We start from the raw sequence: 20,517 nt of genomic DNA on the forward strand, positions 1-20,517 counted from the left end.
CACACACACACACACACACACACACACACACACACACACCTCTCAGCTATTTGGGCTGTCTATCCAGGTCAGTGGTTTAATTGTTAGTAGTTAATGAGAGAGACGAGAGTGTAGTCGCCTTACACCTAGGCCTACCCACTGAGTCGTTAAAATTCGCTCTGGGTGTGAGCCGGTACCAAGCTGCGAACTCAGTACCTACCAGCCTTATGTCCGATGGCTTAACCACGACAGTCCTGTCTTCTGAACCTGAAGTGTAGTCTACACAATGCTTTGTGCGCCGTCGACGACGACGTTGTAACAGGACTACGTGTTGCTGAACGTCTTCTCACTAATCGGTCTGCTCTCAGGGACGATTCGGGATGTCAGACATGTCGGACCGGCCTCGATGGCGTCGTGGTTAGCAATCGGTCTACAGGCTGGTAGGTACTGGGTTCGGATCCCAGTCGAGGCATGGGATTTTTAATCCAGATACCGACTCCAAACCCTGAGTGAGTGCTCCGCAAGGCTCAATGGGTAGGTGTAAACCACTTGCACCGACCAGTGATCCATAACTGGTTCAACAAAGGCCATGGTTTGTGCTATCCTGCCTGTGGGAAGCGCAAATAAAAGATCCCTTGCTGCCTGTCGTAAAAGAGTAGCCTATATGGCGACAGCGGGTTTCCTCTCCAAATCTGTGTGGTCCTTAACCATATGTCTGACGCTATATAACCGTAAATAAAATGTGTTGAGTGCATCGTTAAATAAAACATTTCTTTCTTTCTTTCAGACATGTCGTATCCAAATGATTCCGTAGGTGTACTAGTCTGATATAGGCGTTTTGCAAACGTGACGTTACACGTAGGCTCCCTAAACACAGAAGATATCTAGTACTTCCAACTTTTGATAACATCTTCGTAGACAAGGGGCGAGGCGTAGCCCAGTGGTACAGCGCTCGCTTAACGCGCGGTCGGTTTGGGATCGATCCCCGTCAGTGGGCCTATTGCGATATTTCTCGCTCCAGCCAGTGCACCACGACTGGTATATCAAAGGCCATGGTATGTGCTATCCTGTCTATGGGATGGTGCATATAAAAGATCCCTTGCTGCTAATCGAAAAGAGTAGCCCATGATGTGGCAACAGCGGGTTTCCTCTCTCAGTATGTGTGGTCCCTAACCATATGTCTGACGCCATATAAACGTAAATAAAATGTGTTGAGTGCGTCGTTAAATAAAACATTTCCTTCCTTCCTTCTTCGTAGACATTGTATGGCGTTCAGGTGGACACTAATGAACACCATAACGTCTAACAACAATGTTTTGTGCCATTTCAACTTGAAGCATACCAATCGCTCGAAGGCGTTCATGTTTTGAGAGGTATGGCATCACGTTGACGACAACCAGATAACAACAAAATGTTGTGGGGTTTTTTTTAGTGATGAATCGTTTTGCGGTCCATCGATAAAAAAAAAAAATGACGCCAAACAGGAGCACGTGATCCAAAATGCGCACAACATAAGCTATGCGCATAAAGCGTAAATAGCACGTGCAACTGACAGAACACCTCTGGAATATCGAAGGGAATGGTTACACAATAATTTTTATGACAAATTTCAGGAAAATGCAATTCTGTATACATTCATTTGGTGCACAGAAACTTTTTTCTGCTAGTATATATATGTAAATGGACTGTGTAAAGAAAATTGGATTATAATGTTGAAGTGTGCTTTTTGATGTAAACTGAACTGTGTACACACACATATAGGCCTAGTTACCATATCATTTATATATCGCTTGCGTATTTTGTTGAGATTGTCTTCCTGACTCTCGATATATATACGTAATCCGACTACGTACATACTCGTACATTCATTAATTTATTTCACTTTATTTTTGTGTTGGTATCCAATTAAAGGTTCAAACACATCGTTCTGAGCACACACCTCAACAGCCTGCTACCCCGTAAGCACGTTTCTGTTTTTGTTAATTTTGACCAACTCCCCTCATATGCGCCAAAATCTTGCCACTTTCACATCATTGTGCGACTAATTGTCATGACAAGTCGGTGCGACAAATCGTATAATGAGAACGCCGCTTTACACAACTCGTCCGACTTGGCAAGAAAATTAACCAAGGAAAAATAGGATTACTAGAACTTTGCGTTAGAATATAAAATGTTAACATCATTTCCATTGGCATTTGATATGGTGTACTGCAACCAATTAACCTGGGAGCTCACTAGTTTATAAATAATAATAAATAAAGCAAATAATAGAAATGCTATTTTTAAAAACAATTACGTACAATTATTTTCCCATAATTTATCAATTAAAACTTTTATTATTTTTAATACCGCACTGCAATTATTAAAGGCATAACTAGTCCATCAAACCGGAAGTTGGTTCAGAACGTTGAAGAAAACACCAGCGAAAGATGTTAAAACGTACATTTCTGTTTTAGGTCACTAACATTTTTGCTCTGTTTATCATTTCTTGTATGTATAGGTTAGGTGGTGCGTTTTTTTGTTTAAAATAGCTCCTACCATAATTAAACCCAAAATCTTTTAAATGAAAGCATTACTTTTAAGTAACAGTAGATAGGTTTAGCCAGTTCTAAATTTATAATGCATTATTCAGAGAACAACTTAATCATGTCTCTCTCCCTCCATCTCTCTCTCTCTAACTCTGTCCCTCTCTCTCATACTCTTTGTCTCCCTCCCTCCCTCCCCACTCGTCTGTCTGTCTGTCTGTCTGTCTGTCTGTCTGTCTGTCTCTCTCTCTCTCTCTCTCTCTCTCTCTCTCTCTCTCTCTCTCTCTCTCTCTCTCTCTCTCTCTCTCTCTCTCTCGCACACACTTGTGCAGGAATTTAGACTGGCGAATTTGTAGTCCTGTGGAATGTTTTTTGTTACAAATCACTTTGAGTAGTGCAGTTTCGATCCCCGAAACCTCTCTTGCACAAGCACCTGAATTTTCCATAGCAGGAATAAATTTTTGAATTTTTATGTAGCAAATTATTGAAATGTAATAATAAATTATAAATAATTAGTGATGTTCCAATGATCGATTATAATTGAAAATTGATCGGTTTGTCTCCACTGATGTGATAATTGATTATAAAAATCCATAATCCATTGTGTGGGAAAATATTAACTTGAGATATTCCTCCAGTTTAGATGATTGAGTTGATATAAATATGCTGGGTTGGTGTGTTTTCATGTGTACAAAAAGAAACAAATATATTAAATAGTTATTAAAGGTAAAAGTGCATGGTCCTTGTAAATAAAATCCTTCTTATAGTTGTTATCGATTGTGTAATTGGAAGTTGATCTGTTGGTGCCAACACATTATGACCGATAATCGATGATGAAATTACAAGTGATTCCCAACACTATAACTTATTATTATTATTTGTGGTGTAGGGAGACCAGTTTCAGTGTGCATCAGCATTTGTTTCTAAAGTATATTAGCATTTATAAAACAAATAACTACCTTTTTATTACTATTCTGGGTCCATATTTTTTAAGCTATCTTAGCTCTATGATATAAAACCGAAAATATGGGACCTGTTCTTCAAATGAGAACTAAACTGGCTGTTACATAAAATTTCCCACAAAGGCATCAAGAACTGTAGCATGCATCAGCCATAAAAAGTTCAGAACATGCAATGTTCGAGATTAAAAATTTTGGGCAGTATCCCAGTTGGATACTAACATTTAAAAATTACAAGTGATTCCCAACACTATAACTTATTATTATTATTTGTGGTGTAGGGAGACCAGTTTCAGTGTGCATCAGCATTTGTTTCTAAAGTATATTAGCATTTATAAAACAAATAACTACCTTTTTATTACTATTCTGGGTCCATATTTTTTAAGCTATCTTAGCTCTATGATATAAAACCGAAAATATGGGACCTGTTCTTCAAATGAGAACTAAACTGGCTGTTACATAAAATTTCCCACAAAGGCATCAAGAACTGTAGCATGCATCAGCCATAAAAAGTTCAGAACATGCAATGTTCGAGATTAAAAATTTTGGGCAGTATCCCAGTTGGATACTAACATTTAAAAATCTGGTATCCCACCTGAGAATTTAGTATATGGTATGCCAGTGAGATACTGGGTTCTTGAAGTCTAGTATCCAAAATTAAATTCTGGTATCCCCGGGATATCGGGATACTGTTAATCTCAAACACTGGTATAGTTTAGTTTATACAGGTCAAACTTTTCAAAACAAAACTGTTTAGTATTTTATCAAAACATGTCAAGACTCACACTGGAAAAAATGTTTTTAACAAAACATGTGCCTTTAATCATTTATAAAAATTGTTTTACAAAAAGAAGTTAACATCCAGTGTTAAAAGATAACACCTTTGAAACATGAATATAACATTTCTGGTGTCTTGTAAGTTGAGCAAATTAATGGTTGTTTACAATGGTAAGATTGTTTGAATAAAAAACTAAAAAAAACCCCATGTATACAGAGTTTTAATAAATATTTATATTTATAAACACTCTCAGAAAGATTTTTATGTTAAAAAATACAAGGACCATTTATTTTTGGCAAGTTTCTGTGAAGAGAGTTTTGACAGCAGACACCAAGATAATCATGTGACACCAATAACGAAATAAAAAAATACTAAAATACTACTACAGAATGTTTGTTTTGTTTTTTTAATGAAGTTTTCTTTCAAATTACAGTCTTTCAAATTTAAAAAAAAAATGTATAACAAATATGCCATGTTTGTGAGTAGTTTAAATGTTTATGCTTGTTTCAACCTAATTTTTGTGAACATTTCTATAGATGAGTGTTACTGGCATTTATTTACATTCCTCATGATAATAATAATTGTTTGTCTAATTTCCAGATGGCAGCAAGAGAGAAACAAGGTTATCTAGGTAACCTTGATGAAAAGACTTTGCCAGAATTGAAAGAATTGCTACAAAGACAGCAGAAGATTCTTTTAAAAACGTAAGTGTGATGAAATGGCTATGATAAAAAAAATAGGTAGAATTTATGAAACCTGAACTTTCATATTGTCAATATTGTCTTGTTATAAGAAAGTGCATATAAAAGATTGCATGCTCCTAATTAACAGGAGTAAGTTACATGATGACAGCAAGTTTCTTGTCAAAATAGCTATATGTTAGACATAGTTTAAAATGTGCCGAGGTGTTGGTAAACAAACATTTGTTTTCATGTAAATGATAAAATTATCTTTTAAACTGACAGATTTGTTGGCCTTTTCTTTACAGCAAATAATTGATGGGGGAAGTTGAGGGTGAGATTACATGAATAACAATTTATTGTACGGAGCACATGTTCGTGTTTTGGCCATTTGTTAATTGAAAAATATTTAATGACAATCTAATTACAAGTGTGTACATCAAATCCACATGCATAAATTGCTAGCACAAGTTCGTGTATAATAGGTCAACAATTTTGTGAATGTATAATTCTATGTATTCTATGGAACACTGATAAGAAATCCTTTGAATTCCATCTCATTTCTGACAACTCCTTATCTTTCAACTTCTTTCGCTGTCCACCTCCACATCCCAGTCCTTGTCACTCCAACCGTGACAGGTGCTTGTCTCTTGTAGCTATCCGTGCCAACCACCTGTCATTCCCCATCAGCTTTTAGCTGTCAGCTTAGTCTGACGACTTCGGAAAGTGTTCAGTGGTTACTTCTGGCGGTCGTTAGTGCTATGGGTAAGACCAGCTTTATTAGCAGCAGAGGACAAGGATGTTAGGTGGGTGCAGAGATTGCACCTGCAGAGGTTGAGACAGATAGTGAATTTAGCGAGGTCATACAAGACGCTAATATTTTATGATGCTAAATTTAAAGAGACATACAACAGTCTGTTCCTAAAAACGTTTGTGCAATTGTTTTGCCTGTGATTAACTGAGGGTACAACAATGGTTACATACTATTTCGCTAAATTTTAAGATTACTAATATTTTATGATTTACAGTATATGAGGGAAAAAAATGCCTGAAGATATTGAGATGAAATGTATATAGCTTTATCATGTACTATTACAGATCAAGTGTAAATTTCCTAGCGATTTACCAATTTTTCAAAGAGTTATGGCCCCTGAATTTAGGAGATAATGAAATTTGTTGGACCTGGTAGGGGACATGTATTGCTTTAAATAGTAATACTCTCAGAATGCTTGTTATTATTATTAATATTATTTGTCGCTTTTGTTCTTACAGTCAATTTGTAGCAAACCTTCCCGACAAAGGAGAAAAGATAAAAAAATTCATACAGAAATTGACACATCTGATCAACCAAAGAACGGAATCTTCAAACATTGCGCCTTCCACCCAACCTGTAGCCGTTGTCAAACCATCCGCGTTTGAATCTCTCAGGGACAAGAGTACGATCACACCACACACAGCTGACGGTCACGCTTGTGTTGAGAAGGAACAGGATATGATGGACATTGCGGACGATTTGAGCAGGGAGTTTGAGAGAATAGCCGTGTCGACAGAACACGCTGGTAAAGAGAATCATAACAGCAACGAGTCCGGTACTTACGTGAACAGCTACAAAAGAGTTATTCTTAAGGCAGATCAGAGGGAGAAGAGAACAGTGTTTAAACCAAGCAGGTGTGCTAAAACGATCTCAACATTTAGTATTGTATTCATTAAAAACTAAAAATATAATTTTATAGCCAGTTCTACTATTCTGGGCAGGTACCTCAGTTATTAGGGTTGTCAAATGTTTTCAGGCAGACAGTATTTCAAAATCTTCGAATAGATAACTAAAAGTTAATTATAATTGCCTAACTGATGAGGTATCAATAACCTTAAACTTTTTGACTATGATTTTGTACTACATTACAATGACATTCCAAGAGTTATGATGCTGGGATCTAGAATGATTAAAGGGACTTTCCTGAGTTTGCTGCTATCAGTGTTCCTGCTAACAATAAATAGAAAGATGCAGTGCCCTGCCCCCATTTTATACTTCCCTGCAGCATTTGTTACCGCCCTCCCCTGATTATCACTACCCTCCCCCTGATTGTCACTGCCCTGTCCCTGATGATTACTGCCCTGCCCCTGATTATCGCCACACTGCCCTACTTAATTGTCGTACAAAAGTAATAAACAATTTATTAAGCTAAAAATGCAAACGATATTCCTGACAAAATTTTGATTTTATTCTTTATAAGAGGTTGAATCGTTTACAAAATAAGGTGTTTTATTCACGGCACATTTATTTTTCAGTACACTGAAAATATCTGATATTAACAAACTTCCTGATCATTACAAGTGTAAATCCCGATTCAAACAGCAACAGGAGAATCAAATGCAGACGGAATCATCTTCTGCAGTAGATACATTTGAGAAATATTCCAGTGTAGTGTTCCCACATCACAGATATGTTGTGAGAATGGACATGAACAGTACAGATGGTCAGACGAACCCGGCCCAGTCTAGAGTGGCTGACGAATCGGCTGTTAATCTTCCACATTACCAATTCAATTCCACTAAGATGATCTCTATCGAGGAGTCGATAAAACTAGTGGATGAGCAGAGGAAAAAACAGGAGGTGGGTTCAGATTTATATTTCTTATGTACATTCTTATTTACTTTAATTACTTTCGCAACCCATGCCTCATGGCTTAGTGTTTTCCCTAGAAATTTGCCATGGCATGGTAGACAAAACACTTTGGGGGCAATTTTGACCATTTTCAGGGCACTTTTTTGCATTAAAGACAAAAACAATAATTGAAATAAACATAAATGTAATTAATGTTCTTGCTTTAATAAATGAATGGCAAAATATATAACAGATATTTTTATTAATTAATAATAAAATTTTTTTAGTGTTTCATCAAGGCAATTTTAGGATTAATTATTGAAAAAGGCTATTTTAATCTTAGTGCAGCATGGCACTGATTAAGGCAAGATTATGCTAGACTAGTGAGGCATGGTGCTGCACCATGCTAAAACAAGCTAGGGAAAACACTATGGCTGTTACATCAAGGATTGTGGTATGTGTTTTTCTGTCTGTGTATATAAAAAAAGGTAACCCATGTGGTAGCAGCAGGTTTCCTCCACCTCTAGACCTCTAGCGATATGTTACATACCAAAAAAGGTTAGTTTAAAAGTCGTTGAAAAAGTATTATTTTTCTTTAAAAACAAGAAGAAACTATTAGAAGGATTAATGATCAATGCTCAATATCTGAAATGTTTCCCCATAATCTAAGTTAAGGGTGCAGTTGATGATTCCCGTCAGTTGTTTTCATGGCAAAGTCTGTTATTCCCGTGTTAGGTCCACGTATGTTGCTGTTTTAGCTTAACCCTGAATATCTGAATGGTGACATGTGATTATTATTACAGGAGATTCAAACAAGGCACGCAGCTGATCGCTTGGCAGCGCAACTACACATCAAGATGGATAACTACAACCCAGAGGGAACAGACATGAAGTATCCTTTCACAATAGTCTCCCTTGCACAGATATTGGTTCAAGTGCTCTAAAAAATTAGATTTCTATAGTCCGTTTGTGTGAAAAGGAAACCGGTGAATTGGCATATAACTCTGTATTACAGCGTAATGAATAAAGTTAAAATTCATATAAAAATATATTATTAAGTGTTTCATGGTTCATACAGGCAAGGACCCATAAAATTCAAGCACTTTTCAAGGATCTACCTTATGTTTTCAAGGACCATAAATACAAACCAAATAACTGAGCTATGCTGAAGCTTGCAGTATCCGCTTTGTTTTTTCTATGTTTTTTGCTGTTTTCGTGCGATTTCGCCCATGGCACCAATGTTAATATCCTTGCGACAACAGGAACACACGGCCTTTGACACGTCCTTACTCTCTCTGATCCATGCATATTTTCGACACCACGTTTTGTTAAAAACACACTTTCCACTAGGCATGTGTAAATTTGAACATGTGCTTGCAAAAACTTCAAAATCTAAGTGATTCCGTGTCGTCTCGCCTGACTATTGTTTGCAGTTCTCAAAATGAGGCTATTACGCTCGTCAATAATCGGTAAATCTCGGCTGAGGCATTCGGAACAAAGCATTTGTCCTGGAATGGGCCAAGTACATTCGGGTCGCAGAACGTCGCAAGTGCTGGAATAAAAGTGCGAACACGAAAGTAAAAATGCTAAATGTCTTTTGAGATTGTTCCGTAATTTCTGGTTAAAATGACGCGCTAGTCGCACTGACATGAAATTCAAGCACTTTTTAAGCACTTTTGCACTTTTCATGGACATTTCAAACTCCTAAATTCAAGTACTTTTCAAGACCGTGCGAACCATGTGTTTGTATCATAGTTCAGAAAATCTGTTGCAAGTAATTTTGTTCCTCATCTTACTTCTTACTTACTGTAACCTTGAGTCAAGGTACATACAGTCACTTTCCAACACTTGCTCCTTTTCATTGTAGTTTGTTTAGTTTTTTTGGTTGGTGGAGGGGGGGGGGTTAAAAATATTTATAAAAAAAGACACATTTATTCATCATAAGCAGGTTGATAATTTTTTTCTGGGGCATTTTCACCAGTTATCTCTCCCTTTTACTGTGCAGTAGTCTTTGTGTTGTTGTTTTTTTTCACCTGCCTCGGTATCGTGGTTAAGCCATCGGACATGAGGCTGGTAGGTACTGGGTTCGCAGCCCGGTATCGGCTCCCACCCAGAGCGAGTTTTAACGACTCGATGGGTAGGTGTAAGATCACTACATTCTCTTCTTTCTCACTAACCACTAACACACTGTCCTGGACAGACATCCACGAAGTAATCTTAGCCCTAAGATCACCTTAGTGCATAGGGCAGCCATGCACTTAAGGTGATCGTTGGCCCAGATAGATGAGGTGTGTGCTTGAACCTTAATTGGATATAAGCACAAAAATAAGTTTAAATAAGCTGAAATGTGTATTTTAATATTACTGGGTATATTTTGCTTGTGTTCTTCTTAACCTTCAAACAGGTATCGTAAGGAAGATTCGAATACGGACAGTGATGATGAGCCAGAGCAAACTGGTTATGACAGTGATGGATCAACATGAAGGGGAAATCAAATTGTTCTAAAATGAAGAAAAACGTTATTCCAATGTACCGTTATGTGAACACTTTGTGTTACGGGTATGGAGTAAACACCATGTGATATATTATAAAGGATGTTCTTCATATTGATCTCTGTACAAATAAAAAGTGAAATTTGCATATGTCAAGAGGTCATTTTGCTATGTAAACTATGTTACTAGTCTTTGTGTCACTGAAAGATTTTTTATATATACAAGAAACTGGATATCAGATTTGTTAAACAATATTTTTTCTTATGCAAAAGTAATCAAGCTGGTACTAACAAAATTGAGTTTTGATAATATAAGTCATTGGGGATTGCTGTTATAAAACAAATTGCATTCACCAATTTTTGGACAGACATGGATAATTGTGCAACTGGTTTTTTTGGAGAATTAAATCTTCATTTTGAGCAATAATCATGTATACCAATCCTGGAATTAATGTGGAAGGCATTTCCTTCTATCTGTGATAAAACTGTTCTGATCTTCATAATGTGGTGTCCTGATCAGGTAAGACAACAATTTTAGGTTACAAAGAAAGTATTTTGTTTAATTGTGGCCTATGCAAAAATGGTCTTAATACTGAATTTTTGCTAATTGTGTTGTAAATTTCTTGTTCAGAATTGTGCAGCATCTTAAAATTATGTCAGCAAGTGGAATCTTAGAAAATTCTACTTTGACCTGGATGAAATGTGTGCAATAAATGAGAACTAGGTTGTTAACTGGGTTGTTTTTATTATCTGTGAATTTAATTCTGTTAAGATATTATTAAACAACAGGGAAGAATATTGCAGCTTTAACACGAATTATGAGAATATTAATTTTTAAGTACAGAAAAAAGAAAGAACATTACTACCAAATGAAAACCCCCATAATATCTGCATTAGCTAAGGGAGGTAATTTTGTTAAATGTCCCAAAAACTTTCCAATATTTCTTTAGTTGTCCAAAGGGGAATTCATCCGTTGAAAAGTGTTAATATTGGCTGTTACGTGCAAACAAGCATTTTAAGAGTACTACTAAAGTAATACATGTCTCCCACAGGGCCCAACAATTTTTCTCGTCTCCTAAATTAAAAGGCCATAACTGAAAAGTGGATAAATTACCATAAAAGTTAAACTTCATCTGTAAAGCTATAATATATACTCTTAAAAAAAAAAGTAGGAGAACCTGAAATATTAATGTTAATATCAACTATTAGACCAAACATACGTTCTAACCACAGACATCCTAGTAAAGAACGTTCAGGTCCATTTATCGACACCCCGAAACATTCCAGTTTGCACGTGCATCACGCAGTTGCCCTGTACATGTGCGTGGGGTGTTATTCTCGATTTTGACAATTTCCAGGAAGGTCGATTAATCACCGTCAATCCTTTTCATTCTGTTGATCATACAGTTGTTTTGTTTTTAGTAATTTTTATTGTTTGAATTTGCGATATACTGATAAAAAAACACCAACTTTCAAATTTCACTTCTGACCCCAGTTGTCCTTCAAGATCTTTGGTGGTCATAAAACCTACTGTAATACTGAACTACCGGTTGTAATGTTTTTGATTAATTCACGATTATTGTATAACCATTCCCCACAGCTAATATACCTTACAATTTTGGCAATTGTAAATTCTTATTAGAGTTCCCTTACTTTTTTTGAAGAGTTATATTTTATGATAAAGCAATATACAAAATTTCATCTTGATATTTTCATGCATTGCAAAAGTCTGGATTTTTTTTTCTTCACATCTCCCAAGTTCAAGGGCTATAACTCATTTACAAATGGGTAAATCGCCATAAAAGTCAAACGTGATCTGCAACAATATGTGATAAACCTATTCAAAAACAAATTTTCACATCTCTCAAGTTCATGAAAGTCAAACTTGAACTGTAACAGTACATGATGAAGCTATACACAAAATTTCAGCTTAACATCTCGAAGGCTTCTAAAAAAAACCCATCCAGAAAACATGTGGGACAGACTGATCGACAGACCGACGGTGATGAAACCTATAGTCCCTTTCAGTTGAAGTGGTAGGGACTAATAATTCAACCAGACATGCAATCTCTTGTAATTGTAATGTTTAACCATAGCACACTAAATAATTCCACACACCAATACAAAGACTGGCAACTAATATCTTTCTTTTGATGATACAAGTGACATCAGCATAAAACATTTGTAAAAATTCTAAAGTTTTTGATGCGGAGAAGAAACGTAAACAATTGTAAATGGTAAATTGTTGACTAATGTCACAAAGAAAACAAACACACATGAATATTAAATTTCAGTTTATTTACAATAATATTGCAGGTACCTATAAAAATTCCAACGACACTTAAAAATAATTATAACTAAATAAAATGTAAATTAAAAAAATTCAACAGTGTATATTGGCAGTAATTGCATTAAATATAACAAGTTAAACCGTCACGTTCAGTTTAAAAATTTACCAAGGGAATTGGTACTAGTCTAGAACCATTAACTAGACAAACGAAATGGCACTTAGAGTGTTAAAATACATTAGAACTCTAAATAAGGAAACTAAATTAGAATTTTAACTTGTTGACAATAAAATAATGTAAGATCACATACTTCAATGTAAAACTATTCCCTTATAATCATGTAGAGTTCTGTCATCCATTGTCCTTCATAATACTCTACTGGTTTTGAACAAAATTGTTTTTCCAATCACTATAATATAATGTAGACCAGGCTACAGATTTTCTTAGCACTACATCATAAAACCATTGTAAGCTATGACATCACATAGTCGATTACCATACCCTACGATAGTTTTACGATATCGTAGCGCTAAGATAGATAGCTTCAAAAATCGGGTTCCAGGGCCCAGTCTTTAATGATATCACATACATGCAACTTTGTATGCTTTGCCATGAAGCTGAAGACTCCAGATGTTATCAGAATTGAGTCGACATTAAGGGCCCAATTTGCAAAGCCTGTTTTTGTTTTACACACGTGTAATTATGTATTTACAATGCTCAAACACCTGCATTAAACAAAAACACTTCGTAAATTCAGCCCTAAATGTTTTATAAGCATGGGGCCAGGGTACATACAAATGTTCGAAAACTAATAATTTTTCCTTGCTTAAAATGTCACTCGGCTTTCTAATGCATATTTGTGCAATAGAAGGCTGAAAAAAAAAAAAAAAATGTGCTATTTTCCCTACCTCCTTTAAATACAGGTAATGTTTATTAGTAAAATAATGGACTAATTTAAAAGAAATGACCATGAGTTGGATTGATTTATAACAAAGGATAATGTTCTACTGGGCTGATTTAAAACAAAAGACTGATGTTAAAGGCAGTTTTAAAAAAAATGACTAATGCTGTGGGCCGATTTAAAACAAATGATTATGATGTATTAATGTATTATTTAAAACAAATTACAACGATGTTCTAATAAGCTGAATTAAAACAAATGACTGTGATGTTCCGATTTAAAACAAATGATCATGAGATTCTAATGGATTGATTTAAAACAAATGACTGATGTTTTAATGAACTAATGTTTTAATGGACTTTTTAAAACTAACACTGACAGTGTAGCAGCAGCTTGGTCTGCATCCCACATACATTGTACACGTTTTGAGAATCACAAATTTGACCGATTCCAACCACGTCATATTCATTTGACACCAATGTACAAACATCTGGATAGCCAGTATTTAATAATACCACAGATCACTGGTATCAGTTGAACGCTGGGCTGTTTTTTCTCATACTTTTTCCAATCCATGTATAAACCTTAACAGACCAAAGTTCTGGGTTCCATTCCACAAAGTGATCTTAGAACAGAGCCCTGGACAATATGTTTTTGAGTTTTCTTTTAATTTTTTTTAAAGCTTCTTTCTTGTCTTGATTAAACTGCTTTTGATTATAATTTTTTAAGCACCACATTGCCACTGGTGAGAAATGACCGATGCTGCGGTACGGGCATCATACCCAGCATGGAGTTCAGGCCAGAACCTGCAGATGATTTTGTTGAGTTTGTAGAAGTGAATTTTTTAATTTGTCCCCTATCTTTCTGGTATCCAAACTGATTGAGAGATCCAGTGCTGCTGCTTTTGTTCATCCACCCATTAGAACTTGTTCCTGGCCCACTACAAAACAAAATCAATAACACATACTTTACAATAATTTGTATTAGGTTAATTAAAACAACCAAAAAACACTTTTTAGTACTGTTCTTGACTGACAAATTATTTACAGAAATATGAGTCCTCGGTTTCAAAAAACCTATCATTTTAAGTATACTAATTAACACACACATTATTAATCTCGGAAAGTGAATGTCAAAAAACATCAAACTACATTGGGAAAGAGTAGTTTTCTCTCTAACTGTCTCGATCAAGAATTACAACTGTCATTTTGTACACACTTCTCACACAAATGGATAATAAAAACAGTCTTTGTTTCTGTCGTACATTAAAATTTCCAACCTTTTCAGGGAACATTTTGTTTTCAAAATTTTGATTAGCAATATTTCTAGTTAATTGAAAATTGATTACCAATTACAGTTTAACGTTTTAAAATTGTGTAGCGGTCTCTGAAACTTGCGTAGCAAATCACAACGCAATATTGAACAAAATGATATCTGCTTTTCATGAAACAATTTACTGCATTACTTGTTACTCCATAAACCATTGACTCACGAGTTTGACGTCTTTCCTCGACCTCCAGACTGCCCCCTCTTGGACTTTTTGCCTCGGTAACTCCCTCTCTGCAAAACAGATATAAATTTAGTTATAAAGCTTGGGGCATAGGGATAAGCAACCAAGATTACTAGAGTAACAGTTATTTTCAGTGTAGAAATGTGCGATATCAGTGTTCAGAATCATGCATATTTTATCCATAAAAATAAAAGTTGGTTCCGAGATTTATTGAACTAGCCATAATATTCTCTTATTGTTTTTGTTTTTTTTGTTGTTTTTTTCAGCCTGAATATTGAGTACATAATTGGCCTCTCTTGCTGAGTTGTTGTTTTTTTGTCTTTGTGGAGAGAAGAAAAGAAATTGATATATTAAATTTTCATGTAACTATGTATTATACTTATGTCTCTCTTATTATGTATGTGGATATCATGTTAATAAAAATGGGGGGGGGGGGGGGGGAATTCTATTAGCTGACATGCAATTATGTGGAACCCACTGTGCTACTGTGTGGATTTTAAATATCTAATAATGTAACAAAAGTATACATTTAGTACAAAGATTTTGTCATGAGCATCAACTAAATGATTCTACTGGTTTCAGCTCTGCGAGTGTTACACATTTAACATTATCTTTTAAATGAAGGCAGTGAGCATTTCATGATGGCACGAAGTACAAATTAAGAGTCTTTACATTCCCCATTTTCATGAAGGTAATTGCTAAAACCCACAACTACCTTTCCTCTGAACCCTCCTCTTTTTCCACCGCCACGGTTGCTTGATGTATTGCCAGCGAAATATGGTGACCACTCGGGCGAAAAGTTGTCATCACCACTTTCAGAACTGTTCTGAGGAGTATGTTTGACAGCTAAAGAAGAAGAAAAACCAGAGTAAAATATATTTGAAAAAGGAAGGAAATTATTTATTTAACGATGCACTCAACACATTTTATTTAAAGTTATATGGCATCGGACATATGGTTAAGGACCACACAGATATTGAGGGAGGAAACCCGCTGTTGCCAATTCATGGGCTACTCTTTTCGATTAGCAGCAAGGGATCTTTTATATGCACCATCCCATAGACAGGATAGCACATACCACGGCCTTTGATGTACCAATTGTGGTGCACTGGCTGGAGTGAGAAATAGCCTAATGAGCCCACTGACGGGGATCGATCCCAAACTGACTGTGCATCAAGTGAGCGCTTTACCACTGGGCTACATCCTACTCCATATTTGAAAATGTCTCGCCTACCATAAACTGTTTCGGTGCACTGTGATGAACATACACATGTCAACTGTAAATTTTAACCAAAAATCACTGACCTAGGACTTGATAGTTCATGAGAAATTGATCTAAACGTGAAACTTTAACATTAAAATTTAATGGAAAAGTTGACACCTTCGACACCATCACCCTTGGAAAAGTAATGCCTATATCTTCTCACCGTCCTTAATTTTATTTTAAAAGTTTTTTTCATTGCCCACCTAAAATATGGTAATAGCGAACCTCCCGCTCGTTGTTTGAAAAGAAACTGCTTTAAACAGCCAGCACTGGTGTTTGAATACCATTATATTGATTCAATGACTGTTCAATGTGTGCTATTAAAAACTTCTTTTTGTCAATAAGTGTAAGTTTTACTCAAGGTTTTTCCTACAAAATGTAAATCACTCACCTGGAGCTTATGAGAGTGATATTTTTAATCATTAAAGGGACATTCCCGAGTTTGCTGCATTGTAAGATGTTTCCAACTAATAACACATTTCTACGATTAAACTTACATATTAAATATATTTTCTTGTTTAGAATATCAGTGTCTGTATATTCAATATGTTTCTGGTCGTCTTAATATTTGTAAGAAGCCCAAACTGGATTTTGTGTTCAAATAATTTCGTACGTAAGAAAAAACAATATTTTAGGAAATAAAATGAAATTTAACCTAGTACAAATATTAGAATGATCAGAAACACGTTTAATATACAGCCACTAATATTTTATGCAGAACACACAATTGATATGTAATTACAATCGTTAAAAAGTCTCTGTTAGTCGATAACATCATAAAAATTGCGCAAACTCAGGAATGTCCTTTTAAAGTGACATACCCTAGTTTTTAAACACTATGGCATACTTTTCACTAGTACAGCCATTTTGGATAATTATATATATATATTACTTAAATTTTATTATTTAGATTATTCATTTTCGTACATCCAAAATTATTTCTGGTCATCCTGGTGTTTCTAATACCACAAAATTCATTATTCATATTTTTTAAAAATGCACATACTTCTGAGAAATAACAGTTATGTAGACGAGTTCAAGTTTATGTTTGAGGGCATATCCCCGTCTTAATGTCACTGACTCTTGTTTCACTCTGTTGTAGCTATATCCAGATACATGTTACAGGTTTGTAGATTTAACGAAATTTAATGTCCATTTGTACGGGCTGAAATTAGGGCCTGCGACATTAAGGACATGAATTACTTACTTTCGAACAACTCTGAGTATTTGACAGTAACATCAAGAAAGCGTTCTGCATTGTAGGTGCTAACTTTAAACTCTGTCATTCCATCAATCTTTTCAATCAGCTCTTGGCGGGTTTTCGGCCCCTTTTCCACCATTTCCCAGAGTGTTTTGCTATTAAACACACTTGCATAGTTGGCGATGTGGCGACTCTTGGCTACAACATAAAACAAAATGTGTAAAGACACTGTATAACCCTTTGAAACATTAAGGAACAAACACAACTCCCAACAGAATGAATAGTAAATTAAAGAAACATAAGGACAAAAGGGTTAATTAATGGCTGTTACAATGTAAAAATTGATAAAAAGAAACGAAAACATATGCAGTCTCAACAAATGAATATTATACTAAACAAATCTATGAAATGGGTGAACGGGTTAATTGGTGACTACTGTAAAATACTTTATTTTCGCGGTAAAAATATTTTGCGATTTGATGAAAATAAGTCAGTTTGCGAGCATTTATTTTCGCAAATCCCCCATCTCTTCCCTCAATAAAAAACCCTGAAGTACCGGTAATATCTCCCACTTCACCAGAGTGATCAATTCTTCTGGACCAGCACTTGCAGGTGCAGATCCAGAATTTTGTGCAGGAGGGGGTCTACAATCAACGACTTAAATGGAAGTTGTATACTAGCAGAGAATGCACTTTAAAATTTGGATTGTTTTCTTCTTCATGTGTGTGAGAGCGGGAAGTGGATCCAGACCCACCACCCCCTTCCCCTCCCTCCCCCTGGATCCGCGCCAGTGTGAGTTTACCAATATCCTTGGCAACGGCCGTCAGCTCGTTGTAACATTCGTCAACAAGTTTGTCGTGGTCGCTCTCGGGCTGCTTCCCAATCCGGCCAGTTTCAGTCTTCTTCTTGTTTCCTTGGACCTGCAGCTCCACCTGGCAACACAGCACAAGAGAGGAAAGGAATGTTAGTGTAATGACATCCCAGAACACTGTTCATAATTCATAATCTTAGTCTAAAAATATTTATAAACACGAAGTGTCAATTGGCAGGATTTGAACCCACTACACTGATTGGCATGGCATTTGGCCACTCAGTCACCAGGTCTTCCACAAAAACTGGAAGCCCAATTAGATGTAGTTAAGAAAGCGTGCTGGCAGACACTCGGTTTGAAACTAATCTAACAGTTAAGTTTAGTTTTATCAGTTGGCTGGTTAACAGCACATCATATTGTAGAATACTTTATTTTCGCGGGATCAAATTTTCGCAATTTAATGAAAATGGGTCAATTCGCGAACATTTATTTTCACGAATCCCCCAACCCCCATCAATAAAAAAACAAAGTACAGATGTCAATAATTTTGTTTTAAAAACGGAACTTAGTTTTGCTGGTTGTTACACTAATCTGTAGAACTAATCCTACATGTACACAAGAGTGCTATACACAGTAGAGATCTGCTGTAATTAAACTGTGAAACCATAAAACAATAGTTTTCCTGCTTTAACCAATCAAGACTTTATTGTTTACAAGTTAATAAGCTTACAGAAGGTGCTTACCGCGTGGTTTTTCTTAATCCGTATAATTGTTATAAAAACAAAAACTGAAAACAAATGAAACGAAATTTGAAGGCACAAGCTACTAGTACTCAGTAACTTAAGTTTGATTGAAACAATATTTATTGCCATCAAAATACTAGTTCAAAACGGTTTGTGATTGGTTAACAGGCAAAACCTTTAGAGTAAAGTAGCGACGTGTACTATGAGTATAGTACAAGGTCTGTACATTCATTTCGAAATTGTATCTGCATTGATAAAGTTCTAAAATGTCGCTGTTAAAGTGGCTGAACACAGTTCAGAAACCAAAATTATTGGGTTTACCAAATCCTAAAGAATGTTTGTCTGCAGAACAAGCGATGTCTTTTGAAGCTAGAGACTAGTAAAGTGAACCTAAGAAAACGTAAACGCGGTGATTACGGTCTACATGACGAAGAAACTCATGCTAAGATTGCCCGTTACCATGGAGCAACAAGAGCGGCTCGCAAATTTACTGCTGATCTGGGTAAAAAACTTAATGAAAGCACTGTTAGAAGTTTAAAGGCGTCATATACTTAAAAACGACAAGGATCACCAATGATGGCAGTTCATTAAAGTCATTGCCGAAAGGTCAACATGGACAGCCCTTTATGCTTGGCAAGTACGACGACTTGGTGAAGGAATGGGTCAAAAGCGTGAGGATTCATGGGGGTGTTATCACCACTGCCACCATGACCGGTGCTGCGATCGGCATTGTGAAGAAACTTGAACAATCAAAGTTGTGCGAGTTTGGTGGGCCACTACAAATCACAAACACTTGGTCGAAATCATTTTTATCCAGGATGGGCTACGTCAAACGGAAAGGGACGACGAAAGGAGTAAAAAAAGTGCCCGGTGATTTTGAAACGTTAAAATCACAATTTATCAAACGTGTGAAAAAGACTAAAAGTGAAAATAACATCCCTGATGAACTCATCATTAACTGGGACCAGACCGGTGTCAACCTTGTACCTGGGGCGATTGGACATTTGAAGAAAAAGGTGCCAAACAAGTGACCATCAGTGGCAAAGATGACAAGCGCCAGATTACAGTCCTGTTGGCTGTCTCGATGGCTGGAGAACTTCTCCCACCACAGGTGATATACGGTGGTAAAACTGACAAGTGTCACCGACGTGTAGAATTCCCGGAAGAATGGAATGTTACACACTGAAGTAATGAAAATTCAATGTTGGAATTCTCTGAGGAAATTGTAATTCCTTACATGGATAAAATGAGAAAAAATCTCAAGATGGCAGATGATCAACGATGTATTGCTATCTTTGACGTGTACAAGGCACACCAGTGTAAAACATTGCTAGACAAACTGAAAAAAGCTCACATTCAGGTGGTCTTTGTTCCTGCTGCGGCTACAGCCACTGGACTTAACGCTCAATAAAAACTATAAGATGGAACCAAAAAGGTGTTTCCAGGAGTGGTTTTCTGCTGAAATAGTGTCCCAGATGGAAGAGCAGGAGGATAATGGTTCAGAATCCTCTGTGGAGAAAGTGCAAGTTGATTTACGTCTGAGTACGATTAAACCCATTCATGCCCAGTGGCTTATTCGCGCACATGATGCTATGAAAGGAAAAACAGATTTAATACGAACAGGTTTCAGACTTGCAGGCCTTTGCGAAAAATAAAAATAAAATTGTGAAACATCTGAACATAGCCCACTCCGGATTTTTTCACTTCCACATTTTTAATATACTGTGATAATGCATGTTTACTTCCATCGTTGAACACGTGTAGACTCTGTCCAATGAACTG

The 20,517-nt window shown here is 36.1% G+C and overlaps 2 protein-coding genes across 4 annotated transcripts in view; one reads left to right on the top strand and one right to left on the bottom strand.

Moving 5' to 3' along the window:
* The first annotated feature begins 2,367 nt into the window (after nt 1–2,367).
* On the top strand, nt 2,368–10,749 carry LOC121384425 (DNA-directed RNA polymerase II subunit GRINL1A-like). 2 transcript variants are annotated; one of them, XM_041514821.1, is made up of 6 exons: nt 2,368–2,435; nt 4,842–4,945; nt 6,194–6,589; nt 7,211–7,535; nt 8,330–8,418; nt 9,931–10,749. In XM_041514821.1, the coding sequence occupies exons 2-6, from the start codon at nt 4,842–4,844 to the stop codon at nt 10,007–10,009; spliced, it is 993 nt and encodes a 330-aa protein (XP_041370755.1). In that variant the 5' UTR covers nt 2,368–2,435; the 3' UTR covers nt 10,010–10,749. The 2 variants fall into 2 exon arrangements, with proteins under 2 accessions (XP_041370755.1, XP_041370764.1); XM_041514830.1 differs by having other exon boundaries at nt 2,380–2,418.
* A 1,547-nt stretch (nt 10,750–12,296) lies between these two features.
* LOC121384438 (Bloom syndrome protein homolog) overlaps nt 12,297–20,517 on the bottom strand; it is a 37,445-nt gene continuing 29,224 nt past the window's right edge. For both annotated transcript variants that reach the window (XM_041514837.1, XM_041514844.1), the window contains exons 24-28: nt 17,984–18,113; nt 17,188–17,379; nt 15,432–15,562; nt 14,699–14,766; nt 12,297–14,146 (exon numbers count right to left, since the gene is read on the bottom strand). In XM_041514837.1, coding sequence (XP_041370771.1) covers nt 13,921–14,146; nt 14,699–14,766; nt 15,432–15,562; nt 17,188–17,379; nt 17,984–18,113 — 747 coding nt within the window. In that variant the 3' untranslated portion in view covers nt 12,297–13,920. The remainder of the gene's footprint in view (nt 14,147–14,698; nt 14,767–15,431; nt 15,563–17,187; nt 17,380–17,983; nt 18,114–20,517) is intronic.

Source organism: Gigantopelta aegis, chromosome 2 (assembly GCF_016097555.1).
Source record: "Gigantopelta aegis isolate Gae_Host chromosome 2, Gae_host_genome, whole genome shotgun sequence".
Lineage (NCBI taxonomy): Eukaryota > Metazoa > Mollusca > Gastropoda > Neomphalida > Peltospiridae > Gigantopelta > Gigantopelta aegis.